Source organism: Narcine bancroftii, chromosome 1 (assembly GCF_036971445.1).
Source record: "Narcine bancroftii isolate sNarBan1 chromosome 1, sNarBan1.hap1, whole genome shotgun sequence".
In the NCBI taxonomy this organism is placed as follows: domain Eukaryota; kingdom Metazoa; phylum Chordata; class Chondrichthyes; order Torpediniformes; family Narcinidae; genus Narcine; species Narcine bancroftii.
The window spans coordinates 103,533,708-103,560,242 of record NC_091469.1 but is presented as its reverse complement, the minus strand read 5'-3'; the positions used below and the strand labels follow the sequence as shown (position 1 = coordinate 103,560,242).

The 26,535-nt window shown below is 42.2% G+C and overlaps 1 protein-coding gene across 6 annotated transcripts in view; it reads right to left on the bottom strand.

Annotated features, from left to right (window-relative positions):
* LOC138761992 (TNF receptor-associated factor 2-like) overlaps positions 1 to 20,690 on the bottom strand; it is a 73,707-nt gene extending 53,017 nt beyond the window's left edge. The window contains exons 1-5 of one of the 6 annotated variants that reach the window (XM_069935123.1): positions 20,606 to 20,690; positions 14,270 to 14,502; positions 13,280 to 13,358; positions 9,322 to 9,420; positions 1,743 to 1,904 (exon numbers count right to left, since the gene is read on the bottom strand). In XM_069935123.1, coding sequence (XP_069791224.1) covers positions 1,743 to 1,904; positions 9,322 to 9,420; positions 13,280 to 13,358; positions 14,270 to 14,472 — 543 coding nt within the window. In that variant the 5' untranslated portion in view covers positions 14,473 to 14,502; positions 20,606 to 20,690. The other 5 variants (XM_069935139.1, XM_069935107.1, XM_069935101.1 and 2 more) reach the window with 5 other exon arrangements.
* Positions 20,691 to 26,535: the final 5,845 nt, after the last annotated feature.

The window sequence follows — 26,535 nt, the reverse complement described above, 5'->3', positions numbered from 1 at the left end:
TTTCAGAAAGGAATGATACTTATCATGTAAACTACAAGTTATTTTTTCCAAGAGGAATACAAGATCTCAATTCGGTATGTCACCTTTGCATTCCTAAATGCATATCCGATTTCTAAGTAATAGCTACACATTTCTTAGAACTAGCTAAAGCTAATCATAAAAATTTAATACATAGTTAATCTTAATTTTAGACTAACCATTTTAATATATGCCCAATAAGAATAACATTGGATCCAATGGGAGTTTTACCTTTAAACCAAAAATTTTAATTTGTATCCAAAAAGATTTAACCTTATTACAAATGGAATAATTAACCTTAAGTCGAATGGAAAAATGAACTTACCTCTCTACCACATCTAAAATATCAGTCCAATTGTATTAAATTATTTTTTTAATTTTTGAGGTGTTAAATATAATTGATGTAAAAATGATATTGTAATCTACAACTTACATTTATAATTTTAGTCATATTATCTTTACATAACATTCTCCAGTCATTTTCATCTCTCTTTCAAACTAAATCAATTTCCCATCTCATTCTTGATTAATGAATATTTGGTTCAGATGTTTTTCTTTGAAGTAGTTCATACATTTCTAAAATAAATTTATTTAGATCTTCTTTATTAATCAACATTTCTAATTCAGACTGTCCAGGTTATCTTAAATTTTGGCCTAATAAATCAATTAGAAAATAACAAAAAAGTATTATTCGGGATATAATTTTTTTTTCATTTGTTGAAGAAATAAAATTACCAGCTTCAAAATCTTCTATTGTTTTAATCCCCATTTGATTCCATATCTTCAAAAATTGATTATTAACAGTAAAAGTAAAGTTTATTTTGATAGAAAGGTCTTTCACACGAAATCATAACTTTCCCACCTATCTCATAATCTACTTTATTCCATAATTCAATTAAGTGTTTCAATATAGGTGGATCCTTAATATCAATTAATAATTTTGAATTATCTAAATCAAACATTCCACTAATAAATTTCAATTGGGCAGCTTTTTATAATTTTGAAAATGTCAAAGTTGTAAGCCTTCAAATTCAAATTTCCAAGTTAATTTTTCCAAACATACTCTAACCATTTTCCCTTTCCACAAAAATTTCCTAAGAAATGTATTGAAATCCTTAAAAATTTTTTGAGATAATTGACACCCAACCCCAACCAACCAATTTTCCCCTGCAGCCGCTGCAACCGTGTCTGCCTGTCCCGCATCGGACTGGTCAGCCACAAACGAGCCTGCAGCTGACGTGGACTTTTACCCCCTCCAGAAATCTTCGTCCGCGAAGCCAAGCCAAAGAAAATCCAGAAAGCTCCAAATTCTGGCAAGTGGGGCAGGCGAGCAGTGGGGGGGAGGGGGGAAAGAGAGGGAAACCGGAAGTGCGAGTCAGGCGGGTGTGGTGGGGGGGGGAACCGGCAGCGCGACTGGAAGGGGGTGGGGGTGGATACGGCAGCAGAATTCGGGTGGGTTTAAATCTGGCTTGCTGAAATCCAGAAAAATCCGAAATTCAGGAAACACAAATTAAACTAATTAATTTAGCAATATTATCTGCACAGTATCTTTTTAAAAATCCAGATTGGTCTAAATTAATTAAATTCGGTAAATATTTAGTCAACCTATTCACTAAAACTTTAGCTATAATTTTATAATCAACATTTAATAATGAAATTGGCCTATAAATTTCAAGTTTTAATAAATCTTTCTTTCTTAGGTATAACTGTAATAAGAGAATGACCTTGATATCTTTGTGGTGGAACGACATTTTGCAATATTTGCAGTTGAGGTTTCTTTCAGGACATTCACGTTCCAAATGCCATGGTAGATCAACCAGACGCACCTTCTTGCTGCATGCTTCACAAGGCACCAGGACGTATTCACACCTTCTTTCATGGTCGGCCTGCAATAAACAATTGATACAAGTAATAAGGTCAGAGGTCAAGTTTATGTCTGCAACACTGCCGGGAAAGCAAGTGTTCAACACTTCCCTGGCTGAGATAGAATTCTTTCATCATCTAACTACTGTGCATTTACCCAGCATGTGACACCAACAAGTACAAAAAAACTTCAGCACTTGGGAAAAGGGAAGCTTAAACTATCAATCAACAGATTAAATATTTTGGCTCAGTGATAGCATTGCCATTTATGAACTAGCAGGTGTTAATTCATCTATTCTGGCCATCCAGGCAAATGCAGAGAGAAAGTGGATATCCAGCTGTTATTTGAAACCAATAGGCAAATCCATCATATCCTCCACCCAAGGTCAGCACTTGGACTTTGAGAGCATAATACATTTTCTGACTAAGGCAGAACAACGGTGAAATAAAACAGAAACTGTTGGAAAACTCTGGTCAGACAGCATCATGAGGGAGAGAAACAGGGTTAGTCTATCAGTTTGATAACCTTTTATTAGAACACTCCTTGAATGGAGTCTGTCTTCACTTTCTACTTTCTTCATCCAAATGGTTTGACCCAAAATTCTACTTCTCTTTGGAATGCTTCATGGAAGGATGAAGAAGGGGATTTCAGTTTGGACACGTCCTTTATTTTTGTAAGCTATCCAATGCAAGATCAACCAAGGTTTTGCTTTATTTAAAAGTGGTTCAATTTGTTGCAGTCATTGCAAATAAAAACATGGAAATGGAATGAACTCTTGCTTAAAAAAAAACAATGAGCAGCTTTGTGGCAGAAAATTGTAGAAGTGCTGGACAATTATATCACCTAAAGCAGCAAATCTTAGGGACTTTCCACTTGTTCTGTTGTTACAGCAGGGTATTGAAACTCTCAGGGACTTTCCACACAGTAAATCTGCAGTTCTGATCAAACTGCCCAGCCATCAACCAATCACAGCTGTGCTTGCAAAAGTTAAATCATTAACCATTGTTGAACCAAGGTCAAATCCTCATCCATTGAGAGAAGGGTTAAAGTGAGAAACTGTTCATGTTCCCACCTGAACTTCATTTTTTTTTTACTTCGCATGCATAACAGCTACCAGACCCTCATTCCATTTATTTAAGAGATCAAACCCAAATGTACCAGTAATCTAACAGATAGATTGCTAGAACTAAAGAACATTACAACACAGAAAATGTGCCCTTCAGCCCTTCTAGTCTGTACTGAACTATTGTTCTGCCTCATCCCACTGACTTGCACCCATTCCATATTCCTCCATATCTATCCATGTACCTGTCCAATTTTTCTTAAATGTTAAAATTGAGCCTGCATTCACTTCCCACTCTCTGAAGAAATTTTTCCAAATATTCCCCATAACCTTCTCCCCTTTCACTCTAAATCCATGTCCTCTGGTTTGTATCTCACCTCCCCCATGTGGAAAAAGTCTACTGGCATTTACTCTGTCTATACCCCTCAATTTTGTATACCTCTACTAAAATTCCCCTCATTCTTCTAAACTCCAAGGGAAAATAAGTCCTAAACTGTTTAACCTTTCTCTGTAACTCAAATCCCAGCAACATTCTGGCAAATTTTCTTTGCACTCTTTCAATTTTATTGACATCTTTCCTGTAGTTACCGTATATAGTCGCGCAATAGTTTTTTGGACCAATTTTTCAGATCAAATTTGGGGATGGAAAAGAAAAAAATGACTTTTACACGGGCCATACATTTGATCGCAAAAAGTACTTGCGTTGTTCAAGGCATCAGGAGCTTGGATGCCCAGGACAAGGTGGTAAGTCGGCGTTCATGGCATCTGGAGTTTGGATGGCGGGCAGCCAGGGTCTATAGTCTGTGGCATCAGGAGCTCCGGTGGGTAGGTGGCTGAGACAAGGATCTGCGATAGGGGCATCGGGAGCTCTGGTGGGCGGGCAGCTAGGGTGAGGGTTCACGGTCAGGGAATCAGGAGCTTGGATGGGGGGGCAATCAGGCAGAGGTTTGTGGTCGGGGTGTTGGGAGCTTGGATGGCCAAAAATATGGGGGGGGGGGGGGTCGACTTTTACACGGGTCATACAGAAAACACACAATTTTTGGGCCAAAGGGTCAACTATTACACAAGTATATACAGTAGGTGACCAAAACTGCACACAATACTCCAAATTTGGCCTCACCAATAGTATCACAAGTGTGCATGAATTCAGGTATTCAGTGGTTAGAATGCTATGCAGAACTGGAGTACTGTTGCACAACATTGTTCCATAGTTTCTCTGAAGATGCTGAAGTGCTAAAACCAAGCAGTTCCAAGACCATGACAGTCCTGCGCCACCACAGCAGTGAAAACAAATTATTAAACCAAAGGAGAATCACTGATAATCCTGATCTTATTCAAGCACCTAGAAATACTTAATATCTGTCTTCATGGTAGTGAACACTAAAAGCATCACAATTTAAAGTAGTAAATAATGTACACAAAGAATGAATTTCAAATAATTATAATCACTTGAGAAAAATAAAAGGCAGAAACAGGACTTTGCTGAGCTCCTGCTTGTGAATCCATGCTGGAACTCCCAGTTAACCATTTTAATTCCCCCCTCACCATTCTCACACAGATGTCATTTCTTGACTTCATCCATTGTCATGGTTAGGTCACACATAAACATGAGGAACATCATATTCCTCCTCGACAGCTTTAAATCCAATGACGTGAACATTTATTTTTCTTACTTTAGCTGACCACACCCCCACCTCTTCAATTAGTCCTCTCTCTAACCTTCCTCCCACCTCCAAGGTCTCTGTCTCTCCCACCTCCTATTCAATACCCTATAAGCTTTATACCTCTCCCAGACTTCATTCCCCCTCCTCCCATCCACTCTGGATATAGCTGATGTTGCCCTTCCTAATTTAGTCTCAGTAAAAGATACCATCCTGAAACATTGACTGACCATTCTCTCCATGGCCTTTGAGCGACCCGTTGAGTCTCTCCAACTGTTATATGTCTTGAACCTTAGGGCCTGCATTCAAGGGTGTTCAAAGGGGCGAATGCAGACACAGTAAATCTATTGTTTGTGATCTCCCAAAGTTTCTCATAGAAGTCCCCAAGGATATAAAAATAATCGTGACTTTCAAAAACAGAGGGAGATAGTAAACAGGAAACCATAGCCCTGCTTAGCTGACATCAGTCATTGAAAAAATACTAAAATCAATGATTAGAGTACAGGTTACAAATAAGAGTCCACATTGTTTTATCAAAGTGAAATTGTGTTTGAGAAATTAATCCATTATTCAACAATGTAATAATTAGTGTATGTAAAGGGAAACTAATAGACGTGCATATTCAGAAGGCATTTTTTCAGGTGCTGCACAAAAACTCACAACAAATCGGCAAAAAAGGTTCCTTTCTGCATCTGTAACAGCCTCTATAACTTGCCCTGCTGCCTTCAAAGGCTTGTGTGTAAATACTCACAAGCCTCTGTTCCCACATCCTCTGAAGTTGTATCATTTGGTTCAGTTAAACAAGAAAATCTGCAGATGTTTGCATCTAGTGCATTTCACAAAAATGCTGGAGAAACTCGGCAGGTCACGCAGAATTCTTAGGAAGTCAAAGGCTTCCCAATAAAGACCTCAGGTTCGAAACATCGACTGCCTTTTACGTACTATGGATGTTACATAACCTGCTGAGTTTCTCCAACATTTTTATGTATGACACCATTTGGTTCAGGTGGCTTCTCTTCATTTATCCAACCAAAATATCACTGCGCAGTGGCGCTACGGCAGCACTACAACTCCCTAAAGGTATCAAACCGGCTACGTGACGTCAGTGCGTGATGTCAGCGCTTTTAAAAGGTTGCGCAGGTTATGAAGAGTAAATCCATTTGATTCACTCTAAAAATGCCTTGTGTGATTATTTTGTTGTGTCCATTGTGATTCAAGTGGCCACAACTGGTGGCCCAAAAGAGTCCAAAAAATGTATTTTTGGACAAACATGGACTCTGCAGTCATTACTGTGAAGCCTTTCTGGACAGCTGTGCCGGAATTGTGGTTCCCACAGGCTGAAACACAATTTCATCTTCGCAAAGTTGAGGTGGACACCATCTCGTTGGTGCCCTGAGGATCAGTGACTTCCTATGGGATCCACCATGTACTAGCAAGTATGACACTTTAAAAGCTCTTTTGTTTCAGGTATAATGGTATGTCCCATAAGGAAAGGGCAGACAAACCTTCCTGCTGGTTCTGAGGTGGGGTGGGGATGGGGGCTACAAACCCAAGCCAAATCATTCAGACAGCAGAAAGGACAACAGTCCTGACAGTTATCCTTGAGGAGTGACAGAATTGTGCTATTAATCTTTAGTTATTTTATATATTTCTTAGTAAAGGAATTGTGGGCTGGACAGGGGACATTCACAGACCCAGACCCTTATATACATTTGGAAGTCCAAATGTCTGTTAAATTCATTGTTTGGCTAAAGCTGTGTAAACTATAAAAACTGAAGTGATTCTTCACTGAACCCAAGACAATAGATATTTGCTCAGAAACATCTGTGTACACAAAGAGAACTTTTGGATTCAATAGTCAGCAGGCCAGAGTCCCTTTGCTCATGATTCATACTTTTGAGTGGTTTGAAGAACTTCAAACACTCATGAAACACTTGGTCAAACAAGCAGGCCTTTGTTTGATAATATGTTGAAACAGCCAAAAGGCCACCACCTGCCATGATTTTTGAACCTTTGGAAGAGATATACTTCAAACAGAAGGCAGCAGAGAAATCATGTCAGGTGATTACACCATTTCAAGAGGCAACTTTAATACTACTGAACCAAAAACATCGGAGGGCAGAAATGCCATAACATTCTGTGAGTAACACAGTCTGACAGTGGCTCCAGAAGGGATGACCACTCTGCTGTTTCTCTTGGTCAAGATACGACTGCTGTGGTATTTTAAACAGCCACATGTAACTGACCCAATTCTGGGTAAAAGAAAGCAAAATCATTCTTGTTTTTGGATCATAACCATTGTAATGGTTATTTCACCAGACTAATATTAGAATTTGTGAAATCATTGTGGAAGAAAACACAAGTTCTGAAACCTTCAAGCAAGAGAGGTGCTAGTAAATTATTCATATGAAGAAACAATTCTCTGAAAACTACAAGTATTTTGTGAGTTTTGAGAAGACTGATGCATTACAGCTACTCCACAATTGCTTTTGAGCAACAATTTAAAGAATCTTGAGTTTTTAAAAACAAAACTAACCACTTTAAAATCATCTCTTCAGAAACAGGCTTGAACTGTAATGGTTTTGGGTTTTGCCGCTGTTAGGTCTGCTTTGTTCATGAATGAGTGAGACAAACACCAGACCGAGTCGAAATCAGGGTTCTTTGTTCTTTATTACCGGATTGTAACACTTGCGACTAACAATGTTAGTCGGAGAATGCATTCTGCCGTTATCAGCAAAATGGTGATTTTTTATACCCTTGGATACATGCTTAGAACATCATCATATCATTACTTGTCCAATGACTAAAACTGTTGCTATCCTTTCCCTGCTAGCTTCCTGCCTCTCAATCCATCAATGTCTCTCTTATCTTGTAAGTACAAGGATGCATTCACATCTTGTTACAGCCCTGTACAGGGTAACTCCTTACACATTCCCATCTCATGATGTTTTACCTTACACCGCACACATATTTGCACATAGTGGGGTTAAGTTAGAGTTAAGTTTAGAGTTAAGTAAGAAGTATGTTATTAATAAAAAATATTGTTTTGAAGTGTGACAGAGTATATAGATATGTTTTTGGGAGATCAATTGGGGCAGGGTTTGTTAGTGTAGGTCACATACAAACACTTTAAAACAGATCTTATTTAAAATCCTGGAGCTCTGCTAATGCTAGACATGTCAGGGACTTAGAGCCTTTGCAAAAGCTTTGGAGAATGCCTGAGACTTCACTAATGGATTGTTGCTTACAAAAAGGCAACAGATGAAAGAGCCTGTCGGAGCCGCATTCTGTCTGCAGTGGAACTGCTGCTCTAAGAGCGTCACGTGGTTTTGCAAGCAGAGAGAGTCAAAGAGGTTTTTTCTCTCTGAGAGAGGGACACAGAGATCACTTCTACAGTGTTAACAGTCAGCAACAGCGGCTGGGTCTGGAACAGGACAAGCTGGCAAGCTTGTGGAAAACCCCAATTGGAAGCCAGGTTGTAAGTTCTTAGTTCAGCCTGGTCAAAGACCTTGTGGTTCATGCAAGAGAGAGGACTGGCGGATGGAAGAAAATGTACAACAAATCTCTCTCTGAAATCCGACAAGAACCTTACTGAGTGGCAATCATTTACCTTTCAAGCACCAAACCCTGGAGAAATTCATAAATGTTAAATTCTGTGCACAGTATAAGAATTTCCTGCAACCAGTGAACTTGGAGGAATGAGAGTGAGATCGGACTGTGAACCAAAGAAATTTTCTGAACTTACACACACATTACGTACACGTACGCTTAGAATTAGAAGGGGGTTAAGTTAGGTTAGTTAAGTTAATTGTGATAAGTTAAAATGTGATCCTGTTTTCATGTTTAAAGATAATTAAAAACAACTTTTGTTTAAGTAACCATTTATCTTGGTGAATATCTATTGCTGCTGGATTTATGGGTCCTCTGGGCTCGTAACAGAAAATACAATTGTCTTGGTGAATTTCTATTACTGCTGATCTAGTACATAATAGAGGAATGTCACAGAATATCTTCATACTATCCAAATACATCAATATGACCAATTGAACTACTAACCCCATACGTCTTTGGAATGTGGGAAGAAACCAGAGAACCCAGAAGAAACCCACACAGACATAGGGAGAAATACAAACTCCTTACAGACAGCACCAGATTTGAACTCTAGTCGCTGGCGGTGTATTAGTGTTGCGCTATCCTTGCTGCCCTGTTATTTTTAAAAATCTTTATGAGCACTCATCCCCTCACTCTCTCTTTCAACCCTTTATTGAATCTGCATTTTCTATATCCTGTTTGAACCTTTTATTTCTCATATGGTTCCTGCAAAGGAGTCTATCCTTTTGTCGACTATGTCCTAAGGAAATATGGAACATATTTGACTGAGTCCATGTTGGCTCATAGAGGAAGCTCATTCACCCACTAATCATTCCTGTAACCTGCATTCCCATCAATTCTACCACCCACCAATGCTTGGGACAATTTAGAGAGGCAATCAACACATCATCTTGCTTTACCTTTGGGACGTGAGAAGAAAACAAAGTATCTGGAATGAACCCATCCTGTCAGAGACTGTGGTTGGAGGTTGGGGGATTTCCATTTCCTCACTAAAACAAAATATGTTTTGTCAGCCATTTTCTTTCTGATACCACCATATCTTCTGCCCATTTCCAGTCAGTTCACTTTTATTTCTGGCTTTACATGAAATGTCTCCCTCTCACCTCATATTCCTTGATGGTGCCCTTCCATGGGCAGCCCTCATCACTACAAACTGCAGGTAGATTGTCCAACTCCCTGCGAGCTGCATTGTCTGGGAAAGCCTAAAGGACAAAAATACAACAATAATGCCTCATTTCCCAGTTTGCTATTCCAGTTACCAGTGAGGAGAACTGTGAATAAAAACATTAGAATCACTGCATGTTATCTCGGCAGAAAAGAATACCAATATAATTTAAAATGTAGAGAATTCTACTCAACTTGAAGTAAATGTTTCCAGGCAGAGTCAGAGCTTAAAAAAGAAATTGGATAGGTACTTGAGGAGAAATGATTTGAATGGACACAAATAAAAAGAGTGGCTGCATTGCTCTGCAGGAAGCCAGCGTTTACCCAATGGATTAAATTGCTTCCTGCTACCTTGCAATGAATCTGTGATTATAGTTTTGGCCACATATCTAAGTTGTAATATTAATTCTACATCCAGTCAGACCCATTTGGACAGAGTACTGATTCTAGATGGGCCATATTGTGTGACAATTTCCACAGCAAACCAATTCCCAGTTCACAAATGTTGAAAATTTCTACTCAGACAAAGCAAACCCTCCAGGCAAAGCCAAATATTAAATCCACCCAAATAGTCTGATATTTAAAATCCATCCCTTACCATGCTTCCTTCATAGACTCACATTGTACACAGTATAACCATAATGTACCAACACCCACTGGTATTGAACTCCAGAGATAGCAATGATTCAATATCTATCCCTACCCACGTGGTGTAACACTACTGGTGGGACATCGAGCAGGCCGATGACATTATGGGGCGGGATTTCCGCACCTTGGGGGTAGTGGGGGGGGGGGGAGAAGAGAGAGAGGCGCTCAGGACTAGCAGGGAAAAGCCTGTCCATGTAGATTTTCTCCAAGCATATGGCAAAATAAAACAAGCTACAAATGCGACTCCAGGCTTAAGGATATTTTTATAACAAGTGTGTCTGAACCCAACATGGTGTCAGAAGTGGAGCTTTGAGCCAGAGAGAGAAGGACGGGCTGTGAAAGAATAAAAGTGAAAGAGGTGAGCTAAGATGGAGGATGAGCCAATTGGGAGTGGCAACTCCTGCAATGGTAACTTTCACAATAAAACCTGCAGAACCCTTCGACTTCTCAAAGCCATAGGAGTGGGAGAAGCGGATAAGAAGGTTCGAGCACTTCAGACTGGCAAGTAATTTAAATAATTCCTCTGAAGTTAACCAGGTGAATACGCTGGTATACTGCATGGGAGATGAGGCTGACAACATGCTACGAGGCCTAGACTTAGCAGGCATGCAGTGGCAGCAGTACGGAGAGGGTTCGATTATTATTTTGTGCCTAAGAAGAACGTAATTTACGAACGAGCGAAATTTAACAAGAGTGCAGCAGCCTGCGGAAACAGAAGACGCGTTCATTACAGCCTTGCATGCACTGGCAGTAAACTGCGAACATGGGGATCTGCATGACAAACTTTTACGTGATAGACTAGTAGTGGGTCTAAGAGATTCGTCAAGTCAGAGAGGATGCAACTTGACAAAGACTTCACCCTCACGAAAGCAGTCACAATAGCTAGATAGTCAGAGGTGATAAAGCAGCAGTAAACTGAATTGCGAAAAATGTATGCAAGCAAACTAGCAGTAGATGCAGTGCAACTTGAGAGGAAGACAGCAGATGTTTAAAGGCAAAGGGCAGACACCAGACAGAAAAAGTTAAAAGAATGATGCAGAGCCAAGTAGAGTGCAAGACATACCCCAAGTGCGGAAAACTACAGTTTCACCTAGCATTTCAGTGCCCAGTCAGAAGTGCAGAATGCCACAGCTGCAGCAAACAAGGACACTACAGAAAAGTCTGTAGGTCAACCCACATGGTGAATGAGGTAGAGGAGGAAGTGGACAAATTGTTCCTCGGAGAAATAACATCAGGCGAGGAGCCCTGGATGGCCAACATTAACGTAGGAGTCAGCAAAGTGATCTTCAAAATCGACATGGGCCGATTTAACAGCCATTCTCAAGCAAGTGTTTAAAAGAATTATACCCAGAGACAGCAAGCTAGAAAAAACACAGAAGCCACTCAAAGGTCTGGGGGGAGTGAAATTGATCAGCAAAAAATAAAAACAAAACAAAAAAAAAAACGCTCTTATAGAGGGTGAAGCACCATAGAAGAAGTGTACATGGTGAGAGACTTACAAGCGGCACTATTGAGCAGACCAGCTTCAGTGAGGCTCCAGCTAGTGGCCAGATTGGGCGCCCTAGACCAGGAGGCGGTCAGGAAGGCATACCCCAAATTTTGCAATGGACTCGGGCTAGTACAGAAGCCATACATCATTTTCATACCATTTTTACTGAAGGTACCTCGAAGGATCCCATTGCCACTCATGGACAAAGTGAAGAGAGAGCTTGAAAGAATGGAGAAGTTTCGAGTTATCAGCTGCATAGAGGAGTCTACAGAATAGTGTTGAGGCATGGTGGTAGCACCGAAAAAGAATAAAGATGTTTAGATTTGTGTGGACTTGACACCCTTGAATGGATCACTGTGCAGAGAAAACTGTGCAGAGAAAAGTTTGTATTTCCTTCGGTGGATCAAACCCTAGGCATGCTCACTGGTGCACTATATTTTACTAAGAATCAGCTCTTTACATGACATTTATCACACCATTCGGGGGTTACTATTTCAACTGCCTACCCTTTGGTACCTCCTCTGTCCCTGAACACTTTCAGAACAGAATGGTGACCGAGGTTACCGTAGGCCTGGAAGGAGTTGTCTGCCACATAGACGATATCTTCACTTGGGGGACCATGAAGGACCAACACGATGCGAGGGTCCATGCAGCGAATCCATGAAAGCCTTCACTGCAGATTATGGGTTAGAGCATGTAACCAGTAGCCCTAAGTATCCACAAAGAAATGGCGAGACAGAATGAGCAGTACAAACAGTGAAGAACCTTCTCAAGAAAGCAAAAGACCTTTACCATGCCCCTCAGGCGTACAGAGCCATCACTGAGTAACAGCTACAATCCAGCCCAATTGCTAATGCGATTTCGCCTTTGCACAACTCTACAGACCCCTCCCGAGGTGTTGCAGCCAGAACTCCCAGACCTGCTGCAAATCCAGAAAGAGGAGAGGGAGAAAAGGTATAAGAATGCAAAGTGGTATAATGATAGGTACAGAACGAGCGACCTGGAAAAGCTGGCACTAGGAGATGAGTTGTGGATCTCCGACACACAAAAGTACAGCAACTTCTGTGCACCACAGCCCATAGTCGGACATAGTCCACAAGGAACACGGAGACAGAATCACCAACATCTCGTGCCCATACCAGAGTCTCCAGGTGAAAAGCAACAACAGCATGGGCCGGAAATAGACACTCCTGCAAAGGCAGGTCCAGAGATTCTGCCGTCTGAAACACAGAGTTCGCCTGGCATAATAAGAACGAAGTCTGGATGAGAAGTAAAGAGACCGAAGAGACTGAATCTGTAGAGACTGTAAAACACCCAGAGTCAAGAAAGACTTGGGTATCGTAAATGTTTTATGTGTATTTGTATTGGAATGCGTAAGGGTAACTGTAGTGGGCGAAGCCACAGAAAAGGGGGCTTTGATTGCAAAGTAAGGGGGATGTGGTCTAACACTGTTGGTGAGACATCAAGCAGGCCGATGACACCATGGGTGAGACTTTCACATCTTTGGAAGAAGCTCAAGACTAACAGGGAAAAGCCTGCACATGTAGATATTCACTAAGCATAGACAGGGATTTTCTACATACAAGACAAGGATGCTGTGGTCCATGATTTTCTGTATTAAATCGCAAGAATAGCAATCTGATTTCCCCAAACCAACGAGGCGATGTGAGAGCTGTGGTCTGTTATTTTTTCTTTCATCCCAACATGGATATCTTGGAAAGTCTTGTAACATTCATTGCTGTTTGTTGCATTTGACTTACTGAATTGAGGTCCAGAAGAGATAGCGGTTCTTCATAAATGTTCTCTTTAATGCAGGCTGCACACTTCTGTGGGCCAGTACTGGAAAAAAAAGCCACAAATCAGCAGTCAAAATAAAAGCACTCTGGAGAAACTTCTCACCACTGAAGCAGTCTCTCCTTGCCCTGCCTCAAAGTATCCTTTAATACATATCCTGTTCTTCCTGGGGCTTCCATGTCAATACAATCATGAAAGCAGCATGCTAGCAGCTCTACTTCATGATGAGTTCAAGGAGATTTGGTATGTCACCAAAGACTCTTGCAAATGTTAACAGGTGGAGAGAATTCTGACTGGCTGCATCACTGTCTGGTATGGAGGTACCGATCCACAAACAGTAAAAGGCATCTGTACAAAGAGTTGTGAATTCGGCCAGCACTATCGTGGGTATCAAGGACATCTATAAGAGGTGATATCTCAAGAAAGCAGCCTCTATTGTTAAGGACCCTCATCAGCCAGGCCATACCCTCACTGCTCCATCAGAAAGGAGCTACAGGAGCCTGAAGATGAACACCCAACAGTTCAGAAACAGCTTCTTCCCCTCTGCCATCAGATTTCTATATGGACAACAGACACTATCTCAATTTTCTCTTTTACACTCATTTTTAAAAAAATGCAATTTATAGCAATTTTTCACCTGAAATGCTGCCTCAAAACAACAAATTGGTGACGTGTTCATGATAATACATTCTGATTCAGTAGTTCTTCACAAGACAGCAGAATTAATCTCACAGGAATGAGTTTTCAGGCAGTTAACTGGTTTCAGTCTGCAAACATGATGCTGCTCAAGAGGGCCGAGTGCACATTGTAGATAATAAACATCTTGATATGACAATTTAATTTTTCTCCCATGATGCATTGAGGCATAATAAAATTCTCTATATATAACAAAAATTGCCAGATTGACTTTGTCGGATGAGAGCTTAGAATAGGTGACTTTAATGGGAATTTCTCACCTGACAATGCCCATCAGACACGAGGCACAGTAACGATGACCACATTGTGCTTGGAAGGGTTTCCTCAGGATTCCGTGGCACTTGCAGCACAGGTACTTCCCCTCGACCTTACCTGCTAAAATTTCTTTAGGAAAACCAGTATGATTCCCCAGTGCTTGGGATTCTAATGAGTTTGGTGGGCTCCTCTCATTCCTTGCTGCCATGTGTTGTAATCTCCAGAGATGACAGTTTGCCTGAGAAAAGGAAATAAGCCATTGCAACTTCATAAGATTCAGAAGATTCAAGATTCAATAAGTGGGTCATGTCTGACAAAAAAAATCACATCAGTTCTGAACTGCACCTCTCACTGCCAGCTCATGCATAATATTGCTGCAATCTGACATGTACCAAGAGTCAATGGCCCATGAAAGAACATCAATATAGATTTTAGCACTCCAAACCCAAAATATCTCAAGATGGAGAAATTGAAAACAATAGGTGCAAAAAGAAATGCACCTTGTTTGACAGTACACAGATGGGAATGGTATAAGGATAGAATTGGGAATTACAGACAAATTTTCCAGACATTTAAAGTTGGTACCTGGGCATTGAACCAGTTTCTTTGTGGTACTTTAGCATTACAAATAAATTAGAAGTGAAGAAATTACAGTAAACTCTCATCTGATTAATAGGCATATGGAATTATCATTTAACTGGCAGCAACAGGTCTATGGCAAATGCCATCTCATTGACTCTACACGAAGCCCTGCAACACCTGGACAGCAAAGATGCATGCATCAGGATGCTATTTATCGACTCTTTTCTTTGGCTTGGCTTCGCGGACGAAGATTTATGGAGGGGGTAAAAAGTCCACGTCAGCTGCAGGCTCGTTTGTGGCTCACAAGTCCGATGCGGGACAGGCAGACACAGTTGCAGCGGTTGCAGGGGAAAATTGGTTGGTTGGGGTTGGGTGTTGGGTTTTTCCTCCTTTGCCTTTTGTCAGTGAGGTGGGCTCTGCGGTCTTCTTCAAAGGAGGTTGCTGCCCGCCAAACTGTGAGGCGTCAAGATGCACGGTTTGAGGCGTTATCAGCCCACTGGTGGTGGTCAATGTGGCAGGCACCAAGAGATTTCTTTAGGCAGTCCTTGTACCTTTTCTTTGGTGCACTTCTGTCACGGTGGCCAGTGGAGAGCTTGCCATATAACACGACCTTGGGAAGGCGATGGTCCTCCATTCTGGAGACGTGACCCATCCAGCGCAGCTGGATCTTCAGCAGCGTGGACTCGATGCTGTCGACCTCTGCCATCTCGAGTACTTCGACGTTAGGGATGAAAGCACTCCAATGGATGTTGAGGATGGAGCGGAGACAACGCTGGTGGAAGCGTTCTAGGAGCCGTAGGTGGTGCCGGTAGAGGACCCATGATTCGGAGCCGAACAGGAGTGTGGGTATGACAACGGCTCTGTATACGCTTATCTTTGTGAGGTTTTTCAGTTGGTTGTTTTTCCAGACTCTTTTGTGTAGTCTTCCAAAGGCGCTATTTGCCTTGGCGAGTCTGTTGTCTATCTCATTGTCGATCCTTGCATCTGATGAAATGGTGCAGCCGAGATAGGTAAACTGGTTGACCGTTTTGAGTTTTGTGTGCCCGATGGAGATGTGGGGGGGCTGGTAGTCATGGTGGGGAGCTGGCTGATGGAGGACCTCAGTTTTCTTCAGGCTGACTTCCAGGCCAAACATTTTGGCAGTTTCCGCAAAGCAGGACGTCAAGCGCTGAAGAGCTGGCTCTGAATGGGCAACTAAAGCGGCATCGTCTGCAAAGAGTAGTTCACGGACAAGTTGCTCTTGTGTCTTGGTGTGAGCTTGCAGGCGCCTCAGATTGAAGAGACTGCCATCCGTGCGGTACCGGATGTAAACAGCGTCTTCATTGTTGGGGTCTTTCATGGCTTGGTTCAGCATCATGCTGAAGAAGATTGAAAAGAGGGTTGGTGCGAGAACACAGCCTTGCTTCACGCCATTGTTAATGGAGAAGGGTTCAGAGAGCTCATTGCTGTATCTGACCCGACCTTGTTGGTTTTCGTGCAGTTGGATAATCATGTTGAGGAACTTTTGGGGACATCTGATGCGCTCTAGTATTTGCTAAAGCCCTTTCCTGCTCACGGTGTCGAAGGCTTTGGTGAGGTCAACAAAGGTGATGTAGAGTCCTTTGTTTTGTTCTCTGCACTTTTCTTGGAGCTGTCTGAGGACAAAGACCATGTCAGTAGTTCCTCTGTTTGCGTGAAAGCCGCACTGTGATTCTGGGAGAATATTCTCGGCGACACTAGGTATTATTCTATTTAGTAGAATCCTAGCGAAGATTTTGCCTGCAATGGAGAGCAACATGATTCCCCTGTAGTTTGAGCAGTCTGATTTCTCGCCTTTGTTTTTGTACAGGGTGATGATGATGGCATCACAAAGATCCTGAGGCAGTTTTCCTTGGTCCCAACAAAGCTTGAAAAACTCATGCAGTTTGGCATGCAGAGTTTTGCCGCCAGCCTTCCAGACCTCTGGGGGGATTCCATCCATACCTGCTGCTTTGCCACTTTTCAGTTGTTCGATTCATTCAACACCATCATCCCTTCAAAACTGATCAGCCAACTCCAAGACATGGGCCTCTGTACCCCTCCCTGGAATTGAATCCTGGATTTACTTACAATTTAAGAGATAAATATCATACATTTTGTGAAATATGGAACCCATATTTTTATAAACTGTCGGTGTTAAAATTTAAATGAATTTCAAACATTCCCTTTCACCTATCGGTCTCTATGAATATATAGAAGTTTAGAAGTATTGTAAAATTAAGTACTTCTGTTGTGGTTTTCTTGTCCCTTTTCTTTGTCTCCTTTTTAAAGTTTGTAGGGGGTCAGGGGAGGAATTTTGAGGAGGTTTTTCTTTCTTTTTTTGTTTTCTTTTTTATATATAAAATACCATGTATTTGGATTGTTTGAAATATTGTGATATGTTTGTTGTCGTTTTATATTAAATAAAATTATTTTAAAAAATAACAATAAATCTCAACTTTGACAAAACTTCTTAGTAAGCTCCAATTTTGAATTGTGAAAGTTCTATTGAATTTCGTGAAAGGCCATTCCATGAACACAGCATAGGTTCTCCTCTACTTACGATGGGATTGCATTCAGTAAACCTCGATCGCAAGTGGAAAAATCGTAAGTCAAAAAAGAATACCACACCTACTGATCATCATAATGTAGCCTACCATAATGTGCTCATAGCCTACAACTGGGCAAATTTATCCAAAACAAAACCTATTTTATAATTAAATGAACACCTTTCATTGCATACTGAAAAAAAATCAATTTTTAATCATAAAATATAGTACCAGCCAAAGCATCCAGCAGCTGTTGCATGAAAACCATAATGAGTCACACTAACACCACCATGCAGCAAACATTGTAACTTTGAAAAGTCATATGCCAGGTGGCTGAATATCATCTGTCTATGATAGGGAAACTTGTCCCAAGACAGTCACCTAAAAGAAGTTTTATTCTGGGGACAGATTGAAGGAAACTATAATAAGGAATAGGACAGCAGGCTATGACAAACAATAGAAATACAAGATTTGTAACAGATATAGATTCCATCAAGACTCAAATTAAAAAAGTAATCAAACCTTTCATTACAAGAGAAATTAAAATACAGTAGTCAATTACAGTGGGAAAAAGCTGATATATGTGCCAGAAAGAGCATCAATGCTTAGGAATGAGTGTTCTGGAATTCAACAAAAGACGGCCAAGGAATTCTTAAGAAAATGGGAAAATTGAACGCTGTGGTGCCCCACGCAAACTGGCTCCAAAAATGGTGGTCACACATCGGCAAAGAGGCCATCTCCCAAGATGGCGTGGGGCTTCCTTTATCGAGGAGAGATAGCCCGCATCCAAGAAGAACTCTGTGTTCGCCAGTGACGTCATTTCCGCCAGAAGTGGTGGAAACGTAAGTGCGTGTAAAGTCAGGGCTTCGGGGCCAAATAAAGTATTCTTGAGTTCAACTCCATACTTGTACGTTGTCATTACCTTAGCGCTGTGTGTAGCACATCACTATAATAGGTGACCCCAATAGTCCAGACATTATTTGAACCAAAGATTACTGGCTCATCCATGCACGCAGTCATGTTGAAACTATCCACCTTCTGGACATCACAGCCAAGCATGTGGTTCGACCAGTTTTAAATTCAGCAATTAACCTCAGACTCGACATGTTACTATTACATAGAAAGCTCTCTGAACCAGGAGACGGCAAGCCAGGTTGCAGACTATACATTCACCTCCAGAAGAGGGCAAATATGTAACATTCAAAGAGCTGCTCATAAGGACCTTTGGCCTCTCACGGCACGAGCGAGGCACACACCTACTCCGGATGGGATACAGACTCCCGTCAGCATTGATGAACGAAACGCTGACCCTGGCTGAAGGACAAACATCCTGTGTCATGTTTGAACAGGCACTCTTGGAACGGCTACCTGAGGACATACACCTACTACTGGTCAACACTGATTTCAGTGAGCCTGGAAAGAGGTGGCACAGGCAGATGTGCCATGGAGGGCTAATGAGAGCACGGTGTCCATTGGACAGGTTATGAGGCCCCACAGCAGCAGCAAATCAGATTGGGCCCAGGAATGGAACACTCACAGCCAAACAAGCAGTGGTGTTTCTACCACCAGAGGTGGGGTTGTAACCCACCTGCACGTTCTCAGGAAATGCCGAGGCCAGCTGCCGCTGATAGCTAAGGCAGGTGGCCACCAGGTCAGCCTCCTGTACGTCTGGGGCAAACAGTCCAGATGCCACTTTTTGGTTGACAGAGGAGCGGAGATCAGTGTCCTGCCCCTGACAGGACACGACACCCACAGCAGGAAGAATGCACCCACCCTGAGGGCAGCAAACAGCAGCAGAATATGGACCTATGGCACCTGCAGTCCAGCTATAAGTTTGGCAACAGCAGATTCACATAGGAATTCATACTGGCCACCGTGGCCCAACTGCTCCTGGGGTCAGACTTGCTGCAACCATGCAACCTGCTGGTCAATCTACAAGGGAGAAGACTTTTCCACGCCAAGACATTCCAGACATTTTCCCTGAGTGAAGCCAGGTTACCAGCTCCACACCTAGACTCCATCATGTCAACATTCCCTCTCTCAACAACCTCCTTCTCTATGCTCCCATCACCCGAATGTTTCTGCAGTAAAACCTATTGGAAATCTGCTGTCCATTTAATGGCACGGCCATTACCAAGTCCCACATCAACATCCTGGAAGTCAGCATTGATTCAACCACATTAATGCTGTGGCTACAAGAGGCTAAGGCTGCCTATTCTGTCGTGAGTGCCTTACCTTTTGCTTCCCCAAACTCTTCCCCATTAATTCCAAGGCACACGTGGAGGTGTGTTCCATTCTCATCGTTGGAGAAGCTTTATAGCAGCCAGGTATTTTTAAACAAAAACTATTTTACTGTGCACTCTCCCTTTACTGAGTGCACGGAGCCGACAGAATGCACCGTTCACAACATCCAGCGGTATTCCAGTCCCTCTGAAACCAACAACCCCCATCATTGAAGACATGCTTCAGCTGCAGTCTGGTCGTTTCCAACGCCTCATCACCAGAATGTTAATACGCTCCCACACACAATAGTCCCCTCAGCCCAAACCCGGACACCTTCGTTCGAGTTTAGAACTAAAGTGGTGGAGGAACTCCGCCGCTCCCGCAGCATTCAGAAGAAGCAAAGGGGCATGACGGACGTTTCGGGTCTGGGCCCTTCGTCGCCCTGGTCTTCTCTCCAAGCTGCGGGCCCGGCGGAGTTTCTCCAGAACTTTCGTGTATTAACTGCACCTCCGCCCGTCCTGTCCCCGTTTCCGACCCCGGGCCACATCGGGTGGTCGAGCCGGCTATGGGTGCGGTGTCCGGCTCGGCGCCAAGTCCAGGCTGATGAACGAGGCCTGGGCCGTGCGGCGGTGGGGCTGAAGGGGAGCGGCCTCATTGACGCCCAGCCAGCTGGGCCCGGGATCCCGGCACCTCGTCCTCAGTTGCAGCCCGTTCCCCAAAGTACAGGCCCCACTCACCGGTCGCTCCACGGAACGCCGCCGGACGGAACCGAAAGCTTGCTGGGCGGGGTCAGGACCAGAGCGGCGGGGGAGGGCGAGCAGAAAGAGCGAGGCGACGCCACACTCGAATCCCCAACGCTCCGATCTGCGGACTTTCTCCGGCAATTTGACTTCATTGTTTCACCCCACCTTCAGCAATCGCAACAACCCCTCCCTCTCCCGTCCCCCAACGCTCCCACTCCCCTAGCCCCGAACCCGAAATCGTCCACACCTGGACACCAACTCTGTAAAGGTCAAGGGTCCACGATCATCATGTCAAGCTTTATTATCGGAACATCCCACACCCAAACTCCAACACTCCCTCACTTGACCCAGACCCCCAACCTCCCCACATTCAAATCCTTACATCCCTATCCTCAGCAGCAGGATCAGAATACCCTAGGTCCATTGTTGTGGTTTTTTGATGTCCAAAAATGAGTCAGGCAACACGAAGAATTCTTCAGAAAAGTTTAAATCTTAATTTGCAAAAACAAAAAGTTGAGGCAATCAAAAAGACCTGTCACTGACTGCCCACTGATCCCCCTCTTTTTATGTTAAATTCTAACCTTGCTTGTTCAATCAATCATGTCCCTTATCTTAACAGCAGACCAATCCTTGGTTTGCCACCATTATTTCTCATTCCTTTGTCTAATCATGCTTCAAAGCATATTCTCGATGTTATTCCAAGCCACCATTAACTTTAACCCATTCTCTTTATCCTATATTCTTACCATGTGATTCAATTTCTCTCTCCATCCTTATGTCCTTCCTTTGATTATAATTGTTTAATGGTAAAAGTGAATAACTGAAATAACTATAATATCTGAATTAACTGAATAATGAGTAAATAATCATTGATTAATGGTTACATAATGCAAGTATATTATTGAAAGTAATAAAAAGCAATACCATCTCAAACACCAACCATAAAACCACTAAAGCACAGAAACAGACCATCTCATCTGTGCTGGACCAACATTCTGATTAGTCCTATTGACCTGCACCCAGACCAAAGCCCTCCATATCCCTCCCTGCCACGTACCCAACAAAATGTTTCTTCAATGACAAAATCAAGCCCACATTCTCATTCTGCACTCTTACTACTCTTTACATGAAGATGTTTCCCCTGAACATCTCACTTTTCATCTTTAATGCATGTGCTCTAGTTCTTGTCTCACCTAACCTCAATGTAAAACCCTGAACCTCAACAATCTACATTCCAGGACCAGGACACCACAAACAACAACAACCCCATACTACAATCCCCAACAATCCATCACCTGGACCCTGACAGCCTGAATCTCAACAATACAAACCCCAATATTCACATAGATGACCCAATACCCCCCCCCCACACCAGAACCCCTACATTCACAAATTCCAGCAACCCACACATCCAAACACCAACACATGTAAGCCCCAACAACCTCATGACATCCAGCTCTGCAAACATCCCACACTTTGACCCCCAACACCTGTGCACCCAAATTTTAATTGCCAAACCTGAACTTAAAGTGCCATCCAGAACACTTATACTCAATTCACAATCCCCAACCCCTAAACATCCCACAGCCTAAGACCAAATACCCCACACTCATAAACCTAACAACTCTCACCCCAACTATTCCTCACATGAACACCAACACCAGTACAGGTACTCCTACATCCTTATCCCAACGTTCCCACATCACAACCCCAAACCCAGACCTCAACACTTTGAACTAGAGAATATCTGATTCCCAACAAACCCCACAGCCCAAACTTCAGCACAAATCCCAACTCAAAATTCCACCACACACAAACCCATACTCTAAACACCAACACCGAAAGCCCATTGAAACCACACCCCAACTAGATCCTCCTAACCCTGACCAAACCACTCCAAATTCCTTAAATCCTGCCAAAACCCCTTACTCCCAAAGCATATCCAAATCATACTATCTGAATGCCACCCAATCCTGCCCCCCAAACATCCCAGACTCAACAAGCTCCAACCTGACCCCTCCCCCCTCCATTTCATTAATACATCTTCCATCCTCCATAGAATACTCAAGCACCAAAAAAGGCTCTTTGGCCCATTTAGGCTCTGCCAAACAATTATTCTGCCTTTCCCAATGACCTGAACCCAGACCATAGCCCTCCATTCCCCTCCCATCCATGTACCTATCCATTTAAAAAAAATGTTAAGTTGGAGTCAGCATTCAAGTCAACTGGCAGCTTGTTCTACACTCTCTATATTTACAAGCTCCCCCTAAAGTTCCCCTTAAACATTTCTCCCTTTACTCTTAATCCATGTTCTCTAGTTCTTGTCTCATCTAACCTTAGTGGAAGCAGGGTGCTTGCATTTACTCTATTGATACCCTTCGTAATTTTGTACATCTCTATCCAAAATCCCCTCATTCTTCTACGCTCCCAATAACGAGCTTACCCTTAATATCTCAATCCTCTGTTTTTCTGTTAACCCTCAATCTTCCATCCTCCCCATGACAAAGTCACATTCTTTTTTCAAAGTCCCACTCCTCACATCCTCTCTGAAACATCAGACATCTTTGGGTCACTAGATAAGAAAATAGGAGGAGTGGACCACTTGGCTCCTGAATATGACCATGGCTACTCTGCCCCAGTCCCCCTAAGCCCTCACTTTTTGGAAATATCAGAGATGTATCTCCCCTTTAAGCACCCCAATGATCATGTTCAATGTTCCTTTTATTGTCACACAATAATACATAAAATTGTAATGTACACGATATACTGCAACTTTTGCCTGCCTTAAGGCAAACAGAGTTGCTATGAGCATTGCCCAGCACCCTATCAATGAGAAAGAGAAGCAAAACAGAGTCCCTTCAGAGACACCGTGTGTCCGTGGATTCACCTCCAGTACTCCCACAGGCTCTACAGCTGCACAAGTACCTGCTCAAACCATTGGCAGCCCGAGCTGGAGATCCAAACCTCCGATAAGATCAGAAAGCATTAAACACCGAGGCCCTTCGGGAGCCCTTCTTGACCCTCTCTAATCTTTGTTCCAATACCAGGTGCCCAAGAGCCAATTTCAGCACCCCTCAGCCTGTGTGAGTCCTTCAGCTTTTGAGCCCCTCGCAGGTCTGCTACCATGGTCACCTTCTCTGTAGAATCGTCTCCTATGCTTCTTCTTCCTGTTTTTGGTACCCTGCAGTCTGTAACTCCTTTGGAGTCTTCAATCCCTCATAGTACACTTCCCAGCACAGGCACCACCACCTTTGCAGGATTTTAAAAAAACATCATCAGCTCCTTTAACATGCCATTTAAACCCTGTGCAGAGCAGTCCGCATCAGGACCAGGTAGCAGGACCCTGTGCTTCAGCACTATATCTCTGCTCATCACTCTCCCTGGTCCGCTTCAGTGGTAGCGGTGCCATTACAGCAGTTCCAGCAGCAGCACCATTTTCTTTTTTTTAGACTTCCAAAGGATCACCACCATCAGCTTTAAATGATGGTCCCCTAATTGCATAACTTAATTCCCTCTTGGAGATTCTTCTGCGTGGAAACATTGTGACAACTCCCCTATCATTTCCCTCAAGGGATCTTGAATGTTTTGATAAGACCATCTCTCATTCTTCTAAAATCTGTATCTAATTTTATGCACATTTAATTTCTTTAGTTGCTTCCTCATACCAGGAATAGATACAGCAAATCCTGCCATACTCCTCAACTCCAAACCTTCATCCACGATGACCCTTAAATCCCTTTCTCTCTGAAACTATATCTTACCTAGCCACATTATCTCCAATTTCCATTCATGATTCTTTCTTTTTAAAATATTTTATTAATTTTAATATATAACATATATAGATAATATAATTCAATAAAATTACATGGATAATTATATAGAATTAATAAAACATTCAATGTATCAAAAACATTAACGTAAATTATATCCATAATTCATATTTCATGTAGTATATATATATATGTATGTATATATATATATATATATATCTATATAAAAAAAGAACTAATAACAAAAAGGAATTAAAAAATAATACAAAGAAAAAAGGAGAAAAACTCAAACCCTGCCTATCATCGTTGCCAGACACTATACATGATTAATATTAAAAGAAAATTGAAGGTAAAGAAAAAAATCTTGAAAAGATACGAGTCAAACAATTTAATTACCATAAGATGAAATTATAAAGTAAGATAATGAGTCATAAATAACCCCCATAACGTCTGAAACCTTATATCTGAATTATTAATTGAATAACAGATCTTTTCCATATTCAAACAAGACATGATGTCTCACAACCACTGATCATGAGTAGGTGGGGCAACATCCTTCCATTTAAGTAAAATTGCTCACCTTGCCAAGAGAGGCAAAAGAGATAGCATGCTCTGAACCAGAGACAGAGAAGAATGATTCTCTCCCATTGTGTCAAAGAAGACCACCAAAGGATTCAATGTTAAATCTATATGAATTAAAAAATATATATTTTATTTGTAGTTTTCAAATTTGGACTAAAACAGTTTATAACATTATCAGTAATTACAGATCTATACTGATTGCAACTTAATCTTACCCAATCTATCAAGTTTTTCTATCAAGTCCAAGCCAAACATCCCTCCCTCTCTCTCCCTCCCCCCACCTCAATCACTCAACATCCAACCCTTGACACACAAGCAATCAAAGAAAAACACTAAAGACATTAAAAACATTCACAACAAAGGAGTAAATCATATCGGGGAGTTATAGGTCTGACATGGCCTGGCAGCCCAGGATTAGGCCATTATTTTCTTTTTCCCTGACTGGAATTAGGTGGATCCCTTGACCCCTCGTTTCCACCCCGCCCCCCTCAAAATTGGGGAGGAATTGGAGCGAACCGGGCCATGAGGCAAAATTTTCCTCTTCATAACCGTGCTCCTCTGTGGTTCAAGTACAGTTACCAAACTTTTTGGAAAGTGCCGAACCTTCCCCTTAAGTTAAAGGTGATTTTCTCCAGGGGAACACAGGCTTGCATTTCCTTGCTCCACTGTGCAATACTTAGACAAGAGTCGGTCTTCCAGGTAACTGCTAAGCACCTCCTGGTCACCACCATTGCGATCATTACAAATTGAATTTGGAATTTGGACAGCTTCATTTTAAGTCTTATGTCCATTATGTTACCAAACAGGAACAGCTTTGGGTCCTGTGGGAATTCCTTACCTATGAATTTCCCTAGGACTTCGCCTAGTTCCACCCAGAAGGGCCTCAACTTTGTACATCCAGGTCACGTACACAAAGGTTTCTTTCTCAATGCCACATCTAAAACATTGATCTGATAGTTCTGGCTTAGATCTATTAATCTTTTGCGGTGTCAGGTATTGCACCAGTTTGTACCTCACATTGATGACTCCAATCATGCTGGTCTTACACACGTTGGACCAGCACTGCTCATCAATTGTTATTCCTAAATCCAACTCCCACCTCTGCCTTGACTTATGGAGACTTCTTTTAGGTCCACCCACTTGGAGTGGAAAACAAATTGCCGAAATACATTTCCATGTGATTCCCCTTTTGAATCAAAGTCTCTATGTCACTGCACTTTGGTAGACCACGGTTGGACCTAATTTGTTCTGTAGAAAAGATCTTATTTGAAGGTAGCAGTGGAATGTCTTATTTGATAAATCATACTTCTGCCTAAGTTGTTCGAATGACATTAATTGCCCCTGCTCATAACAGTTCTCTGTGCACCTAACTCCATTTCGATGCGAGTTGTACAGGATCTTGTTACCTACCATCAAAGGTATTAGTCAATTTGGAGTCGGGGGGTTTTGGGAACAGCCCCAGTTTTATTCCTAAATATTGATTAATATTCCAAATACAATTTTTTTTAAAATATGGGGCTGTCTATTTTTCCAGATAACAATTTGGCATCCCATTTATAAATAAAGTCCTCTGCTACCCTCTCGCCCACCAAGTGCAGACCAATTTGTGCCTAGGATGGTACCTCTCTCCCCACCACCACCCACCCCCCCCCCCCACAAAGAGTGAGGAGATGTATCTCAACTGGGCTGCCCAATAATATTTTTTAAAGTCTTGCATTCGAAATCAGCCCAGACTGCAATCCCAGGTCAATTTCTCCATAGAGACCCTGACTACCTTCCCATTCCATAGGAATATTCTTAGTCATGAGAGCAGGGATTGGAAAAA